A 17,075-nucleotide genomic window follows, 5' to 3' on the forward strand; every position below is an offset into this window, starting at 1 on the left:
CTGGGTTTGGCTCCAGGTGGTGGTATCATTTAGTGATACAATATTTTAGCTCCTTTTCTGGTTTTTGGATTAACTTTTTCCCTTTTTAATATTTTTATTCTTGGGCGATTTTGTGACACCATTGTTCTCTTGTACGATAGAGCTCATCTGGATTGAATTGAGTTGAACATGCGAGTCGGCTCCAAACGTTCAGTTGACAATGAGTCGATTTTGTGAACGATTCATCACTTCCTTGTTCATTACACACGCCAAACAGCAGATGGCATTGTTTAGTTCGAGTCTCGTTACTTCTTGCAAAGAAGCATCATTACCCTCTAACCTCAGCATGGCGGCGTCCTGTCAAAATACACGAGAATCTCATATCATAGCCTGATCGAAAGCTAAGGACAAATAGATCTAGTGTGAAAGCACCAAATTTACTTTAATGTTGTTTTCCCAATAGCTGTGATCTGCCGGCTATCATGCCTCTTTTACTAAAACCTCTTAGTAATAATTTATTGTTTGCTGGACTATTTCGTAATGTAAAGATATGCAGAATAAAGAGAAGAAGTCAGGGTTATACAGAGTCGTGCACGTTAATCAGACACAGATGGATAAAGAATACTTCCTGTGTGAGAGAGTCCAGCTCTTCAGCTCAGAAGGTAAATACAGTCTGCATCACAAATAAATGAATGACTGATTCAGCTAATGTCACTGGTTTGAAACAGTTAAGCAGGAGATTTAATCAGTGATTCTGTGATCTACCTTTTGTAAAGTATTAATAATTATACAATTTGTGTGCTTGCTGAGACCAAGTTCTCACATAAGTGTCTGTTGTTTTTTCCCCCTCTCACAGCAGAACATAGATCTGTCCCAGTTTCCTGTGGACAAGATAAGAAACTTCAGCATCATCGCTCATATTGACCATGGCAAAAGCACCCTCGCTGACAGATTGTTGGAGATGACAGGTGGATTGTGTCGTCCTCGGCTATAGGCACCTTACAGATACCAAGCTTACTAACTAAACATACATGTTTTTTTTTTTTTCTTCAAACAAATACAGAAATGCTGATGTGATGTGATGGTTGTTTTTATATAAGGTGCCATTATAAGTTAACATATTCATTATTGTAGTCACAAGATATCAAATTGCATAACGTGATATTTTAGGATAATATTAAGCTTATACATGCATTTCAGTTTATTATTGGGTGGGAGTGGCTAAAAAGGTCTTTTGATATATTCCATGTCGTAATGCCAGCCACTCCAGTATGCCATTATGCATCATTACAAGATTACCGTGTGATATTTTTCATTGTTGTTGCAAGAAATGATGGTTTTGCTGCAGCTTTTAGCAACATTTGCGATGCAACTTGCAAGATTTTTGTGCTTTTTATGCAGAAACCTACTTAAATTACTAAAATTCCAAACACATAATTCTCATTTTAAACTACTACTAGTGAAGAATTACTTTCTATGGTCGGATGCATTCATGTTCAATAAACATGAATCAAAGTGGCCTTTGGCTAAATGTACTTTGTGTTGCACGTTTCATCATGGCCTAAATGTAAAGAAACTTTTTAATCATTTAGAAAATTAAAAGTTCTTCCTAATGTCACAGAGTTTGCCTGATGTTGTGTTAATTTGGCAATCGATAAATCCTAGATGGAGTAAATAATAGCCCATTTCCATGCTTAGGTTGTGTTCATTTGATTCATTTCTCTGTTTCTGTCACATTTTAAAATATAATAGTTTAAGTAGTTTGAGTTCACAAGATGAATATAAAACTCCATACAATAAAATGAGCTCAGTATCAAAGGTGAAATTGTGGCCTCGGTATAAAAAAATTGTTTATATCTTGTATACATCTTATTAAATATCCACCGTGTCTCCATACTACTAAGTGAATACTACTGAACACTGCCTTAAAATTCTTCATATTCTGTGCAGGTGCCATTGCAAAGACGGATCGCAATAAGCAGGTGTTGGACAAGCTGCAGGTGGAGAGAGAGAGAGGAATAACAGTAAAAGCTCAGACTGCCTCTCTGTTCTATAAGCACGAGGGACAGACCTATCTACTCAATCTCATCGACACACCGGTCAGCACAAAGAAAAACATCACAAACCGCAGTAGTCATATAGTGAAGCTTATATTATTAGTTGTGTAGCGAATTTAAGATTGTGGTACCAATGAATTTCTTCAGCTTCTTCCTCTGTATATTTAATGTTACATAAAAGTTTTCGGTTTTCAAAAGGTATAGTTTTAATGAAGTCTGCTTTTGTATTCCTCCCACCTGTGCGAAGGGTCACGTCGACTTCAGCTATGAGGTGTCACGCTCCATATCAGCCTGCCAAGGAGTTCTGCTCATAGTAGATGCAAATGAGGTACAGAGAAACAAAGAGGCAGAAAAAACTTTCTCTCTTGCATGAACACCTTACTACACCATATTAGCTGGAAGTGTTAGTGTTTTAGCTGGAAGAGTTAGTGTTTTAGCTTAGGCAGTGTAATTGGAAAGACATGACTCTTCATCATTTATAGTTGGGTTATTTATGTTGCTTAAGCTGTTTTACAGGCACTTCACTTTTATTTCTGTTTGTCACTATTAAAGGGAATACAGGCACAAACTGTGGCAAACTTCTACTTGGCATTTGAAGCTCAGTTAAGCATCATTCCAGTTATAAATAAAGTAAGCGCAAAAACTTTAATATATATATTGGCTGTTAATTGTGTAAGCTTAAGTTTGTATGATTGCGATTCTTTTCTTTTGTAATCAGATTGATTTGAAAAATGCAGATCCTGACAGAGTGGAAAAGCAAATTGAAACGATGTTTGATATTCCCAGTGAGGAGTGTATCAGGGTGAGCAGGAATTGCAATTTGAGAAATAATGTTGTGCTACATTACAATTACAATCTGGATTACAATGTGTGGTTCATGGGTTTTGAAATCTTTGTCTTTAGATTTCTGCTAAATTAGGTATAAATGTGGACAGAGTTCTTCAAGAGGTAGTGAAGAGAATTCCCCCGTGAGTTTTCATGAAGTACTTTAGAATCTTTTACGTTTAAATTCTCACTTAGCTATTTGGAGTATTTTGCATAGTTCGAATTTTGTTGATTTTATGTAAAAACAAAATCTGAACGTTTAGTACATTCCAATTTATAGTTTGTTCAGAAACCATATTTATAACCCGCTTGATTGTTGTTGTTAATGATGCTATATTTTAAAGTTTCAAATAAATGTTCATTTATAGACATATATCAATCTACTTAACCTTGAAATTTTTTCTCGACTCTTTCCAGACCTACGGCTAAGCTAGAGGAACCATTTAAAGCCCTGGTTTTTGATTCAACATTTGACCACTACAGAGGAGTAGTAGCGAATATCGCCTTGTTCAGTGGACAGGTCTGTAAGGGGGACAAAATTGTCTCGGCCCACCTGGGAAAGACATACGAGGTCAATGAACTGGGGGTCCTGCGGCCAGATGAACATCCCACAGAAAGGCTGTAAGAAACCATTATGGGCATATCAGCTCTTATACTGCATAGCTTACTAAAGAGAATACAAGGGTCTAATTCAAGACATCTTTTCACTTTTTTATATAATAGTTGGTCATTATTTTAACTGTAAGGTGTTCTCAATACCAAAATATACTCTGATCCACACTAATTACAAGAACCTGACCTATTCCCACTACATGGAAGATATACAGTTCCACTTTGCAATTCAGGTCTTACTTTTTGCATAAACAGCAGTCGCTACATTCGTTTTGTATCCTAACTTTCACTTTTGATCTCAGCTACGCAGGACAGGTAGGATATGTGATAGCTGGCATGAAGGAAGTGAAAGACGCACAGATTGGAGACACATTTTATCACCAGAAGCAGCCAGTGGAGCCACTGCCTGGCTTTAAACCTGCTAAGTCCATGGTCTTTGCAGGTATACAGTTTTAAAGCATGAAATGGCTTTCTATAATTATGTTTAATAATACTGTATTTTTCTGAATTATGTTGTATTATTTTAATGGCTTTCTTTTGGGGATTGCTTAATTTTGCGGATTTTGTTCTCAGAGTAAGCAGGGCCATCTAAAATCTATCTGATGTAATAGCCAATTCTAGCTGTTGCTTAGAACCATATTGTTTAAATTGAATTAAATGTGTGTATGTAATGTTTTTTGTGGTAGGTATATACCCTACGGATCAATCGGAGTATCCGTCTCTGCGCAGCGCAGTGGAGAAACTCACTTTGAATGACTCCAGCGTGATGGTGCAGAGAGACAGCAGTATGGCTTTGGGGGCTGGCTGGAGGTCTGGATTTAAAGTGTTTACATATACCTACTTTCAATACTGTTATGTTACAAAAACAATTATGGCAGAAATGCAGTAATTGTATGATGAGATCACATTCAGGAATCTTTTTTTTTTTCTTTCAGGCTGGGTTTTCTGGGTCTGTTGCACATGGAGGTCTTTAACCAGCGTTTGGAGCAGGAGTATAATGCCTCTGTTATAGTCACTGCTCCAACAGTGCCTTACAAAGCTGTCCTGTCCTCACCCAAACTCATAAAGGTATAATTATGTACCTGATGATTGGTTGATATCTTAATTGTTTATTCTTTATATAATATATAAACTGGCCAAATGTATGTGGATAGCTGACCATCACAGTCATACGTGTGCCTTCATAAATCTCACTGATCACTCCTTCAGCCATGGACAGTAGACAACAACTGCCCTTTTCCTCATAAACCGCTATTCTGACACACACGTTTCAAAAGGATTCGTACATTTTTTTATCCACACAGGCCACTCAAATGCTTGTTTAAGCCCCTGGACTACAGCAACTCTGTCCTGTCAGCTTGATCTCTGAGCACAAATTGATCTCTGCAAATTATTCAAAAAGGTTGTTCTTAATCTTCCAAAGTTCTCCCACACCACCCTACTGCTGCACTGTCAACACTGACTTTTGATAGCTGCTCACATCAGATTTAAAACACTGACGCTTGCCTAAAAAGCCAAATTCGGTTTTATGACTCGCCAAGGACTAGCGTTGCATGGCTGATCCCACCATCTCTCAGTTCTGGCTTCTAGGTGGTGGAATAAGCTTCTTATCAATGTCAAACAGCTGAGTCACTTGCAAACAAACCTCTTACAAGCAACAGTTTTATTAGAATAAAAATTCTATGTTTGCTTACTGTATTATCTCCCAACAGAGTTTTAGACTGAACTTATTCTAAGTCCATGATCAGTTTATATTTGTTATAGACTTCACAGAAGCACTTTTTCAAGCAACTCTGGATTAGAGTCTACCTTATGTCATAAATGTAAATGTAACCTGTTGTCATATGCATTGAATTGTTTAATTCAATTCAATTCAAGTTTATTTGTATAGCGCTTTTTACAATGGACATTGTCTCAAAGTAGCTTTACAGAACATAAACATAGAGCAGAAGGTAAACATAAAGAGAAGTATAAAGAATTAATATAGATTAGATAATAGTATAAAGAATTAAAAAAATTCAAGATATATAGTTCACAGTATGTACGTATGTATGTATGTATGTATATGTATTTATCCCCAATGAGCAAGTCTGAGGTGACTCAGGCAGCAGTGGCAAGGAAAAACTCCCTTAAATTGGTAAGGAAGAAACCTTGAGAGGAACCAGACTCAAAGGTGGGCCCATCCTCATATGGGTGACACTAGAGGGTGTGATTACAAATATACAGTCAAACAGATGCTGTATTGGTGTAAGGATTACAAGGAGTTCAGATCTCAGATCTCTTTAGTGTTAGAATTTCCCTTCACTGGATCCAAGGAGCCCAAACCTGTTCCAGCACAACAGTGGCCCTGTGCACAAGGCAAGGTCTATGAAGACATGGATTCTGCACGTTGAATTAAAAGAAGCTGAGTGTGCCAGGAGAGAGCAGTGATTTCAACCCCTCTGAATACCTTTAGGATTAATTGGAGTGCTGACTGCACCCCAAGCCTCCTTGTTTGACATCTAACACTAATTTCTTGTGGCTGAATGAGCACAGGTTCCCACAGCCACACTCCAACTTCTAATGGAAAGTCTTCCCAGAAGAGTGGAGGTTATTATGAAGGCATTGGGGTACTAAATCTGGGTGTGATGGTCAGGTGTATACATACTTGTGTCCATACAGTATATGTCCTTAAAGAGAAAATTAAAAAAAAAATGTTCTGATATCAAACAGTAATGTTTTGAGTTGATGTATAGTATGGAGTATAGACGGACCGCTTTACTGTGTTGAGTAGGAGTACGGACAGGAGGTAATAACCATTGTAAACCCAACCCAATTCCCTGAAAAATCTTGTGTGGTGGAATACCAGGAGCCCATGGTACTGGGAACCATCATCAGCCCAGATGACTTTACTGGGAAGATCATTAGCCTCTGTCAGGTATGATTGGCATATAATTGTTTAAATCACACAGGTCTGTTTTTAATGTTGCTATAATCTACTAAAAAGTAATTTAGATTCTTGCATTTACACTTGTTTTTCACTATTATTGTTCTACATCTAATAAATAATGTGATTTGTTCATGGCAAAGCCTACTATATGACATGAGTGTTCAACATTTATGGATTTATAGATTTTTTTTCCAATGAACATAAAATACATGTTTAATACAAGAACATTGCCAGAAGTTAGCAGTCAGTTTGAACTAAGCATTAACTGTTAGCGTACATTCTTGGTCTATTCAGCAAAGAATTCTGTCTAAATTACTTACTTTCAACATAAACAAAGCATTTGAATTTCTATTTGAAGTTTTATTAAAATTGATACCAAGTGGTATGAAATGTATTTCACACATTTGTACTTCTTGCTTATTTTCAGAGCCGCAGAGCTGTTCAGAAGAACATGGTTTACATCGATGACCGCCGAGTGATGATGCAGTACCTGTTCCCTCTAAACGAAATTGTGGTCGATTTTTACGATGAGCTTAAGTCCATGTCATCAGGATATGCTAGGTAGTATTACTGATAAACAGACTTGCCCATATAACCTGTTCCCTTCAAAAACCCCGCAAGAGTTCAGAATTGACCTGCCGATTTATTCTGATTCAATGCTTTCACACCACAATGCAATTTCTCCTTTCCAGCTTTGACTACGAGGATGCTGGCTATGAACCAGCTGAACTGATTAAGATTGATTTCCTGCTCAATGGGAAACCAGTGGAGGAACTCACCACTATTGTTCACAAGTAAGCTAGAGTTTCACATGGTGCACTTGCATGGCTAGAAGAGTCAACAAACTACATAGTGCTGCATACTAAATACCTGTTGTTATGGTCAGTTTAAATGACAAGTGTTCGGGTTAAAAGCAATTCATTAGCAGTCTCATTTAAATTGCAAACTATTGCTGATGTTACCAGCAGAATGATGTAAGTATAGAATGTGTTATCATTTAAGCTTTTTACTGTGCTGCTGCTCTTAGAGACCAGGCCTATAACACAGGGAAAGCAATGTGTGTAAAGCTAAAGGAATCCATACCCAGACAGATGTTTGAGATTGCTGTACAGGCAGCCATCGGGAGTAAAGTCATCGCCAGGGAAACGTGAGTTATGGTGCTCATTTTTCAAAGTGGTATATTTAAGTAGTGAAGCATTTATAACATTTGCATTCATCATTATTCTGTAGAATCAAAGCATACAGAAAGAATGTCCTAGCAAAGTGTGTAAGTGACTCCTCTTCACCTTTTTTTTTTTAAATCCTAATTTGACTATTTCCGGGTATACTCAATAGGCATTGACGCTTATATAAATTCTACTATTCCTAACAGTATGGTGGTGATATCACACGAAAAATGAAGCTGTTGAAAAAACAAGCAGAGGGCAAGAAGAAAATGAGACGCATCGGAAATATTGATGTCCCTAAAGATGCCTTCATCAATGTACTGAAAAGGAAGTAGGAACTACAAGAAAAATCTGTCAAAAATGCTACGTGCTGAGGTCGTAATCGAAGGCAGAAATCTGGATCCAAATCAAATCTGAGGTGGCTGATTTTTCAAGGAAGTCCTCTATGCTGTCCTACACATCCCAAAATACAGTGTACCCATAGACTGGATAAGAAAAACACGTGCTATTTGGGCCTCTCCACAGACCACATGTTGCCCTCTGCAACACCCAGTGACATGGGAACAACCATGGCCTCACCCTCCTGTATTGGACTATATATATATTTATTTAATGTACTAAAAAATATCAAGTCAGGAATTTTCAGACAAAAGAATGCTTTATCAGCTGTGCAATGTAAACCTTTATTATTAAAAAAAAACAACTAAAATTTGTATAGATTGTTTTGGTGACTAAGTAATTGATACATAAAAAGTAACCCCATGTTATTTGTTTTCACAGATTTTATTTCTTACAAAATAGCTGGTATAGTAATAGATTGTTTATTTTCATCCAGCAATACTTTATTCAGCCTAGCTTAACATGCCTTAGCATAGATTTCAAGATTTTAGGTACCTTTTTGGATATGAAATCTCTGCCTTCAGTGTCAGGCTCAAGGCAGCAGCTGCTTAAGTTATATAAATTCAAGCTTTTGGATGTGGGTCTTTAAGTGCTTTATATAATTAAAAAACAGGTTACCTTCAGCACTTCATTGCAACCACATATACGGTCGTATGCAAATGTTTAGGAACCCCTGACAACTTCCATGATTTTCATTTATAAATATTTGGGTCTTTAGATCAAAATGAAATTGCTGATCCATCAAATAACTGAAGGACACATATTTCAGTAGTGAAATTAGGTTTATTGGATTAACAGAAACTGTGCAATATGCATCAAAATGAAATTAGACAGGTGCATAAATTATGGCACCCCAACAGAAAAATCACATCAATATTTAGTAGAGACTCCTTTAGCAGAAATAACAGCCTCTAGACGCTTCCTATAGCCTGTAATTAGTGTCTGGATTCTGGATGAATGTATTTTTACCATACTTCCTTACAAAACAGTCCAGTTCAGTTAGGTTTGATGGTTGCTGAGCAGAGACAGCCCGCTTCAAATCACCCCACAGATGTTCAATGATATTCAGGTCTGGGGACTGGGATGGCCATTCCAGAACATTGTACTTGTTCCTCTGCATAAATGCCTGAGTAGATTTTGAGCAGTGTTTTGGGTCATTGTCTTGTTGAAATATCCAGCCCGGGCGTAACTTCAACCTTGTGACCGATTCCTCAACGTTATTTTCAAGAATCTTTTGAGGTTCTTTTGATTTTGAGAATCTAATTGAGATATTGAGTGGAATCCATGAGACACTCAACTTTAACCAGATTCCCAGTACCAGCACTGGCCACACAGACCCACAGAATGATGGAAACGCCACCAAATTTTACTGTGGTTAGTAAGTGTTTTTCTTGGAATGCTGTGTTCTTTTGCCACCATGCATAACGCCCCTTGTTATGACCAAATAACTTAATCTTTGTTTCATCACTCCACAGCCCCTTATTCCAAAATGAAGCTGGCTTGTCCAAATGTGCGTTTGCATACCTCAAGCGACTCCGTTTGTGGTGGATGTGCAGAAAAGGCTTCTTTCGCATCACTCTCCTATACAGCTTCACCTTGTGCAAAGTGCGCTGAATTGTTGAACGATGCACAGAGACACCATCTGCAGCAAGTTGATGTAGGTCTTTGGAGGTGGTCTGTGGGCGGTTTTTGGGCCGTTCTCACCATCCTTCACCTTTGCCTCTCCAATATTTACGTGGCCTGCCACTTCTGGCCTTAACAAGAACTGTACCTGGGGTCTTCCATTTCCTCACTATGTTCCTCACAGTGGACACTGACAGCTTATATCTCTGCGATAACGTTTTGTAGCCGTCCCCTAAGCCATAATGTTGAACAAGCTTTGTTTTCAGGTCATTTGAGAGTAGCTTTGAGGTCTCCATGTTGCCACTCTTCAGAGGAGAGTCAAAGAGAACGACTTACAATTGGCCACCTTAAATACCTTTTCTCATGATTAAATGCACCTTTCTATGAAGTTCAAGGCTTAATGAGCCACCAAACCAATTGTGTGTTCCAATTAATCAGTGCTAAGTAGTTACAGGTATTCAAATCACCAAAATGGCAAGGGTGCCCAAATTTATACACCTGTCTAATTTCAGTTTTGATGCATATTGCACATTTTCTGTTAATCCAATAAACCTCATTTCACTACTGAAATATTACTGTGTCCTTCAGTTATTTGATAGATCAAAATGAAATTGCTGATCCAAACACCCAAATATTTATAAATGAAAATCCTGGAAATTGTCAGGGGTTCCTAAAATGTTGAAATGTTGAAATGCAATGAAATGTTGAAGGTAACCCATTTTTAATTATGTAAACCACTTAAATGCATTAAATAAAATAGTACTGTTTTAATTCCAAGTAAAGTAGACAAGTTTTTCTATCTATGATTAAGGGAAACATATTGTTTTTTCTTCCCACTTTCCTGTACCTGGAAATCTAAAGATTTGAAAACGTGTGCAAAATGCATCGTGTTCTGAAGATGGATTATGGAAAAGCATCCTGGTCAGGGTTACTGCAGGTCTGGAGTTAGGCCTAGGAACACTGGGTGTGAGGCAGGAATACACCCTAGTGGGGACATCAGGTCGTTGTAGTGCACCATGCAGACACTCATTAACCCAATTATTCATGGCTGGGAGCAGCTTAGCATAGCCAGTCTACCTACCAGCAATGTGTTTATGAGACTATTTAAAGAATAAAAAGAAAAAGCTTTATTCATTCAGACATATTTTAATCAAACAAGCTTTATTTACCATTCATACGATTCAGAGGATTTGGTATTAAAATGAAAGTCTGGTAACAGCAGTTTTACTAATGAGGTGAATGCAAACCTTTCAACAGAAAATAAACATTAACACTGTTGCTATCATCTTTCACAGGTATAGTACAGTTTAAGCAAATCAACATATTGAGGCTGAAAGAGGTTACAAATAATTTCAGTCATACGAATGATTCCAAGGTAACATTCCATGCAGTAACATTTCTAAACACAAGAAAGAAAGAAAGAAAGAAAAAGAAAGAAAGCCAACATAGTAATATTAAAGAGTGAACATGTGGTGGAAACATATATTCAGACTAAATAGGCTGATTTATGGTGCTGAAACATTTACAATGGCTGGATCTGATTTTATGAGCTGCTGTTTGTCACATAGTGTTTCATAGTTCAAGCAATAAGGAAGTCTGAGAAAAAATTTTGGGAAAATACACCACTAATGTTGGTCCCAAATAAACTTATCACTTAAGATTCCAGAGATGGATTGGTCTCTAGCTTGTATATTGTAGTTCCATCCAAAATGCCTCCCTGTATATTAAATATTTTACTACCAAGTGTAAAGGGCATTATTTCAAACCACATACTGTGCAAGTCAGCTTTGGTTGGATTTGACTTAGATGTCTCAGCATATTAATTAGCAGAGTCAGGGTCAATCCAGGCCTGGGCTAAGGAAAGTGCCTTATAATGAAACGGTCATCATTTCCATAGCTGCAGATTTTGTCTTTTAGTCCAAAATATATTTGAGTGAATTGAATATGAACAGCAGATCACTGTAGGTTAAGTTTTAAATAAATGACCATAAAATTCTAAAATGTGTTTGTGTTTCAAGATTTTCTATTTGAAAGGAAAAGGTCTGTCAAATACTTCAAGTAACCTAAACCAGATCTCATATGAACCAGAATCTCTTCACCGATGAACCCCACCTTATCATTCAATACAGTAATAGAACTTCAAGGCACATTAAATATGCAATGGTTAAATAGTGTTTAAGCCTTAAACAGAGGAGTGAAATAAAATGCAAGAGGTCTTTCTTCAACAACAAAAGGCCAGAAATGACTTATAATAAAACTTGACTTCATACTCATTCCATCCTGGTCTTTATAATGCTGCCTTTACCAATAGTTTTAAATTGGCAGACAAGAGTTTGCATTTGCTGTTGTGCAAGTAAACATTAATGTGATGCAAATTTGGAATCTACACATCACTGGTATTTCAGGCACCTTTGTGAGTTCTAGGGGCTTGTGCCATGTGAGAAACCACATTCCACTACCACAAACTGATGCAAATCCACTTCATTCCCATATGACACAACGTACTCCCCGGCCTTCAGCCTTAATCCATATAGTCCTTCATGCTGTGTGTCGGCTCAACCAGCTGATTGTGGACATGCATCAGCCCTGTAAAATAAAGGACTTGGAGTTTAACAGAAAATATCTGGTAGCCAAATGGAAAGTTGCAGAAGCTAAATAATCTGCTGCTAGATGCATGGTGTATGAATTGTACCAAACATATTGCATTATATGCTTATATTATGTATTGCATTACTTGAATAGGATTTTGTGGAGACCTAAGCACATGTCTAATTTACTAAGAATGCACACCAAGGAGGATAAGATAAATATGTTTCAACTTGTTCAACTTTATCAGGGGATAATTTGTAATTTTGTTAAATTTGTTTTTATTTGTCTAAATAATTTTTTCAATGTGTTTATATTATGTTTAGTTTACTCACTTTGCATTTCTGATCCTTTTCTCTATTCAGAATAATGCTTACATACCTTTAAAGTATTTTACGGTCTTGACCCTGAGCTCAAGCGTGGCATCTTCGTCACACACGAAGATGGTACGAGGGTGCTGCTGGAAGGCAGACACAGTCCACATATGGTTCACTCCTTCTTCTATGGCCTTATATAAGGCAAATGCTTTGTGTGCTCCTGTGATCAGTATCATAACCTAGAAATACAATATAATATTTTTTTTTGTCTTTAGCCTTAAAGTAATAATAATAATAATAATACATTTTATTTAAAGGCGCCTTTCAGGGCACTCAAGGACGTGATATTATGTAAAGTCAAATGTTATTGTGGTGATCAAGTAATGTGTCAGAAACAAAGACATTTATATAGTAATATAGATTATTGTACATAATATAATGTACTACTTGTACTACATGCATGTACTACATTACACATTAAATATAACTAGAACAAATATTGAAATTGGTGAAATGGAGTCTAGTGTGAGAAGCTAAAGCATATTTTCTTTTCACAGATTGCTTTGTAATGTATAAGCTTATTTTAGGTTTAGGTGACTTTGACCTCTTTAGCATCCATAACTGTGCCCACACCAACAGTGAGGGTCATGGTGGGGACTTTAGACAAGTCATTTCCAAAGAAGCGAGCATTGGCCACTATAGTGTCCTTAGCCAGTGTCTTCACTCGCGTCCTTGACACCAGACTGGAACCTGGTTCATTAAAGGCAATGTGGCCATCAGGTCCAATTCCTGTAACAGAAAAACAGAATTGACTAAAGTGAAAATGACAAAGGCTAATAAAAATTATACACAATACCACAGCATCATTTAATATGATTAATTAAACAGTCAAAATCTCTAATCTGACTGGTCAGAAGGTATGGATTAAATCTCTACAGCTGATCCTATAACAGTAGCGATATGTGTCATTCACATCATCGGTTTACAGTAATGCACTTGTTCTAATGCATTCATTTCTGCTATAATATCGGTACTAACCAGAAGTAACTTCACCAGACACAGCCATAACCCTCAGTGCCATTTTTTAACTATGTGCCAATTATAGACATCAGCTGAGCTAAAGACTACATTCTCAATGTAAGAATCTGCTTTGACACACATATATGTGCCATTTTACTTTAAAACCTCATCCATAAGCATAAACTCTGATCACACCTCCTACAAACAACTCAATGCCCCCAGCAGCTGTTATCTTCTGCTCGAATGAGTCACACTCTGCCTGCAGGTCAGTCGCATTGCCATCCAAAATGTGAGTATTCTGTGGTTCGATGTCGATATGTTTGAAGAAGTTGTTCCACATGTAGGAATGGTAACTCTCCGGATGGTCCCTTGGCAGACCTATAGCACATACATTAATAAAATAAAGCTGCATTAGACTTTGTTGTTTTCATCAATTTTCACGTTGATCTCTGTTGATTTAAGTAAAGTTATCATTTTCCATAAAAATGCTATGCTTCAGTAAATCCATGTTTTAGAACATAGAGGTTTGATTGGATTAGCTTTTGTTACTATCCGGGAAGTGTTTCCTCATTTCCTTTACAAATATCTTCTTGCACTTTTAAATAGCAGTCAAGATGGGCATTGGACATCCTACATCACCGTAGGTCACTGTGTGGAGTATGTGTTTTGTAAGAATAGGGCAGAGGCTATAGCATATTAATAAGATTCTCATTAACCAAAAACCCTCAAAGATATACAGAATATTATTGCTGGTTCAAATATACAGGTGAGGTAAAAAAAAAAGATGAACTGATAGAATAATACTAACTGCTTATACCCAGATCACACAAGTGATAAGTGGGTAGTATTACCACCTTATAGTCCACATTCTGATACTGAGGTCAAATTACTGCCTGTCTAGATATTTGCATTTTCTCCTTGTGAACCTAAACTGACTAAACTGCCCAACGATTCACTGGTGTCTCAACACGTCTCTATCTGCCTCACCCCAATGTGTTCCCAAGAAAGGCTCTAACACCTTGAACAGGTTAACACAGTTTCTGATAATGAATAAAAATATGTTTTTGTCTTTTTGTCTAGAACTAATATGAAGAGTAAAGCATATATGTATATAGTGAATGTCATAAAGTGGTCAACTTCCACCACAAATACTTTCTTCAGCACTATGAAATTTAACATGGTGAATTCAGTAGTGGACTAAAAATTTGTTTGTTATAATGGAATGATTGGTTTTGATTAAAGGTCTTAAAATATAATGGCTTTTGTAGTTTGCTTTTAACTACCTTTTTTTAAAGGTTGGCTAGTCGTCGTCTTGTCAGAAAAAGTGCCAGACGTTAAACTATTTGTTTAAAGATGGGGCACTGTGGTGTGTTGACAACTGAGCTGATTCCACTCTTAGGAAAAGCATTGTGCAAATACAAATTTGAAATACTTGCAACTCCACCCTCAACTAGCCTTGAGGGCATTTCTATCTATCTACAAAACAACATTAGTCTTTGTTTTTCATATGCTATGTTAATCCTTTAACACTGTTCATTATTTAGCTAAAACCTTTTTATTAAGGGATCTAATTTTGGGCATTTAACGATTAGCTAGACCATAGGTGCACAAAAATACCTGTAAAGCCAACTGCAGCTAGATCCAGCAGTCAGTATAAGTCAGTACTGATAAACGGAAATGAATTCAAATCACTTATAAATTGTGTTATTAAGAGTTTCTAAGGTGCATTTGATTTATTTTGAAAAAGGATTCAGTTTAACTAACAATGTGTGTTAAGACTCTGTGACTCACCAACATACTCATCCATGTTAAAAGTCTTCACATATTTAAAGGAAAGGTCTCCACTCTTGTAATACTCAATCAGCTTCTTGTAACACCCCAGTGGCGTGCTTCCTGAAAACATTAAATTACAATTCATGCTGAGAGAATATTTGATATATAAAATATGGAAAGTGCTGCATGTGACCTTCTCTCTTTAATTATATCAAGATATTGTAAAAATTTATTTTAAATATTAAATATAAATCATTCCTCCATTTTGCACTCACGTACCTGTGGGCAGGCCAAGAGTAAAGTATCTCTCTGCACTGGGCTTGAACTGGATAATACGGTTGCGGATGTATTTGGCAGCCCACTCACTTGCCAGGTCATAGTCATCAAGGATCACAAGCCTCATGATCACCTTCAAAAAAAAGGTTCAGATAAGATTTAATGAATCAATGCCCATTCAGCAGTCAAGTGATTAAATCATAGATTTTGTGATCTAAAACTCGTGACACCAAAATGCAACTAATCTATGTAACACTGTTAACAACAGACAAGTGAAAATATAAGTAGGCATTTGACAAGGAAATACCACCTGTAAAGTGGAGTATCGTCAAAGAATGAAACCAGTAGCTGCTGTGTGAGCTTTTTTTTTTTTTTTAAACATGAAACCGTCATTAAATAATTGAAGGGGTATTATCAGTTTAAGATGGGGATGGGGTCCTTTCCATTTTACATTTACGGCATTTAGCAGACACCTTTACCCAGAGTGACTTAAAATTTTATTTCAATTTATACAACTGAGCAATTGAGGGTTAAGAGCCTTGTTCAGGGGCCCAGCAGTGGCAGCTTGGTGGACCTGGGATTCAAACTCATGACCTTCTGATCAGTAGTCCAACAATTTAACCATATTTTCCTGTGATTTCTGTAGCCGCAGAACTACAACTCAACCAATTAGCATGTTTTTTGTTTGTTTGTTTGTTTGTTTGTTTCCAAAGCTATTTGAGTCTGAGGAAGGTAAACTGTAAAGCTGTTCAGCATTAAAACCCCGTTCAAATTGTACACAATTTTATTTAACATTTACATTTCTGGCATTTAGCAGACATCCTTACCCAGAGTGACCTACAATTTTATTTCAATCTATACAACTGAGCAATTGAGGGTTAAGGGCCTTACACAGGGGCCCAGCAGTGGCAGCTTGGTGGAGCTGGGATTCGAACTTATGACCTTCTGATCAGTAGTCCAAAGAAAAATAAAACACATACGTGTGTGTGTGTGTGTGTGTGTGTGTGTGTGTGTGTGTGTGTATACACACGTTCTACAGAGAAAGGAATAAAGGGTGAAAATCTAAGAAAAAAAGCTTTGCACATTAACATGGTTACAGCACTGTTTATGAATCAACCCTAATGTATCTAAAGTTAGTTTTCTACTCCAGCTCACGGTGGCGTAATAGTTTGTGAAACAAATCCCGATGTTAAACGTGTCACTTTCATTAGAAACATAAATATAATTTACATGTAGTGGATTTCTTACCGTAAACACTACAAAATATCGTGCACGTCGAGCGGCGTCTGTGTGAATGAAGTCAGGGTTGTGTTTTTTTTTTTTTTTTTGTAAACACTGATCATATGATTTGTTTCCGGTCAAACGTCCTGACGTCACGCAACCGGAACTAGTATTTGTCTTTTGTATGGTGGCCGAAAAGCTTTAATCATTCTCTATCCACATAAATAGCGCACATTTTAGTGGAACATATGTTCACTGTGTTCGTTATAGACACTGATTGTATAAATGTGAA

The 17,075-nt window shown here is 37.0% G+C and overlaps 2 protein-coding genes across 5 annotated transcripts; one reads left to right on the forward strand and one right to left on the reverse strand.

The window, feature by feature from the left end:
* Window positions 1-308: 308 nt before the first annotated feature.
* On the forward strand, window positions 309-10,108 carry guf1 (GTP binding elongation factor GUF1). Of its 4 annotated transcripts, XR_009649404.1 has the most exons (18): window positions 309-641; window positions 836-947; window positions 1,930-2,078; window positions 2,284-2,364; window positions 2,589-2,666; window positions 2,755-2,838; window positions 2,940-3,004; window positions 3,279-3,482; window positions 3,776-3,915; window positions 4,160-4,283; window positions 4,409-4,541; window positions 6,247-6,390; window positions 6,830-6,963; window positions 7,095-7,196; window positions 7,430-7,549; window positions 7,633-7,669; window positions 7,775-9,341; window positions 9,443-10,106. XR_009649404.1 is itself a non-coding variant. In XM_060885679.1 (17 exons), exons 1-17 carry the CDS (start codon window positions 462-464, stop codon window positions 7,901-7,903), a joined length of 2,013 nt encoding a protein of 670 aa, XP_060741662.1. In that variant the 5' UTR covers window positions 309-461; the 3' UTR covers window positions 7,904-10,108. The 4 variants fall into 4 exon arrangements, 3 of the variants coding, with proteins under 3 accessions (XP_060741662.1, XP_060741661.1, XP_060741663.1); XM_060885679.1 differs by having other exon boundaries at window positions 839-947; window positions 7,775-10,108; XM_060885678.1 differs by having other exon boundaries at window positions 7,775-10,107.
* A 624-nt stretch (window positions 10,109-10,732) lies between these two features.
* Window positions 10,733-16,923, reverse strand: gnpda2 (glucosamine-6-phosphate deaminase 2). The gene is made up of 7 exons (XM_060885568.1): window positions 16,811-16,923; window positions 15,566-15,695; window positions 15,305-15,406; window positions 13,709-13,891; window positions 13,098-13,282; window positions 12,558-12,732; window positions 10,733-12,176 (listed from the first exon to the last, which is right to left on the reverse strand). The coding sequence occupies exons 2-7, from the start codon at window positions 15,687-15,689 to the stop codon at window positions 12,112-12,114; spliced, it is 834 nt and encodes a 277-aa protein (XP_060741551.1). The 5' UTR covers window positions 15,690-15,695; window positions 16,811-16,923; the 3' UTR covers window positions 10,733-12,111.
* Between the last annotated feature and the right edge of the window lie 152 nt (window positions 16,924-17,075).

The sequence above is a fragment of the Tachysurus vachellii genome, chromosome 13 (genome assembly GCF_030014155.1).
Source record: "Tachysurus vachellii isolate PV-2020 chromosome 13, HZAU_Pvac_v1, whole genome shotgun sequence".
NCBI lineage: Eukaryota > Metazoa > Chordata > Actinopteri > Siluriformes > Bagridae > Tachysurus > Tachysurus vachellii.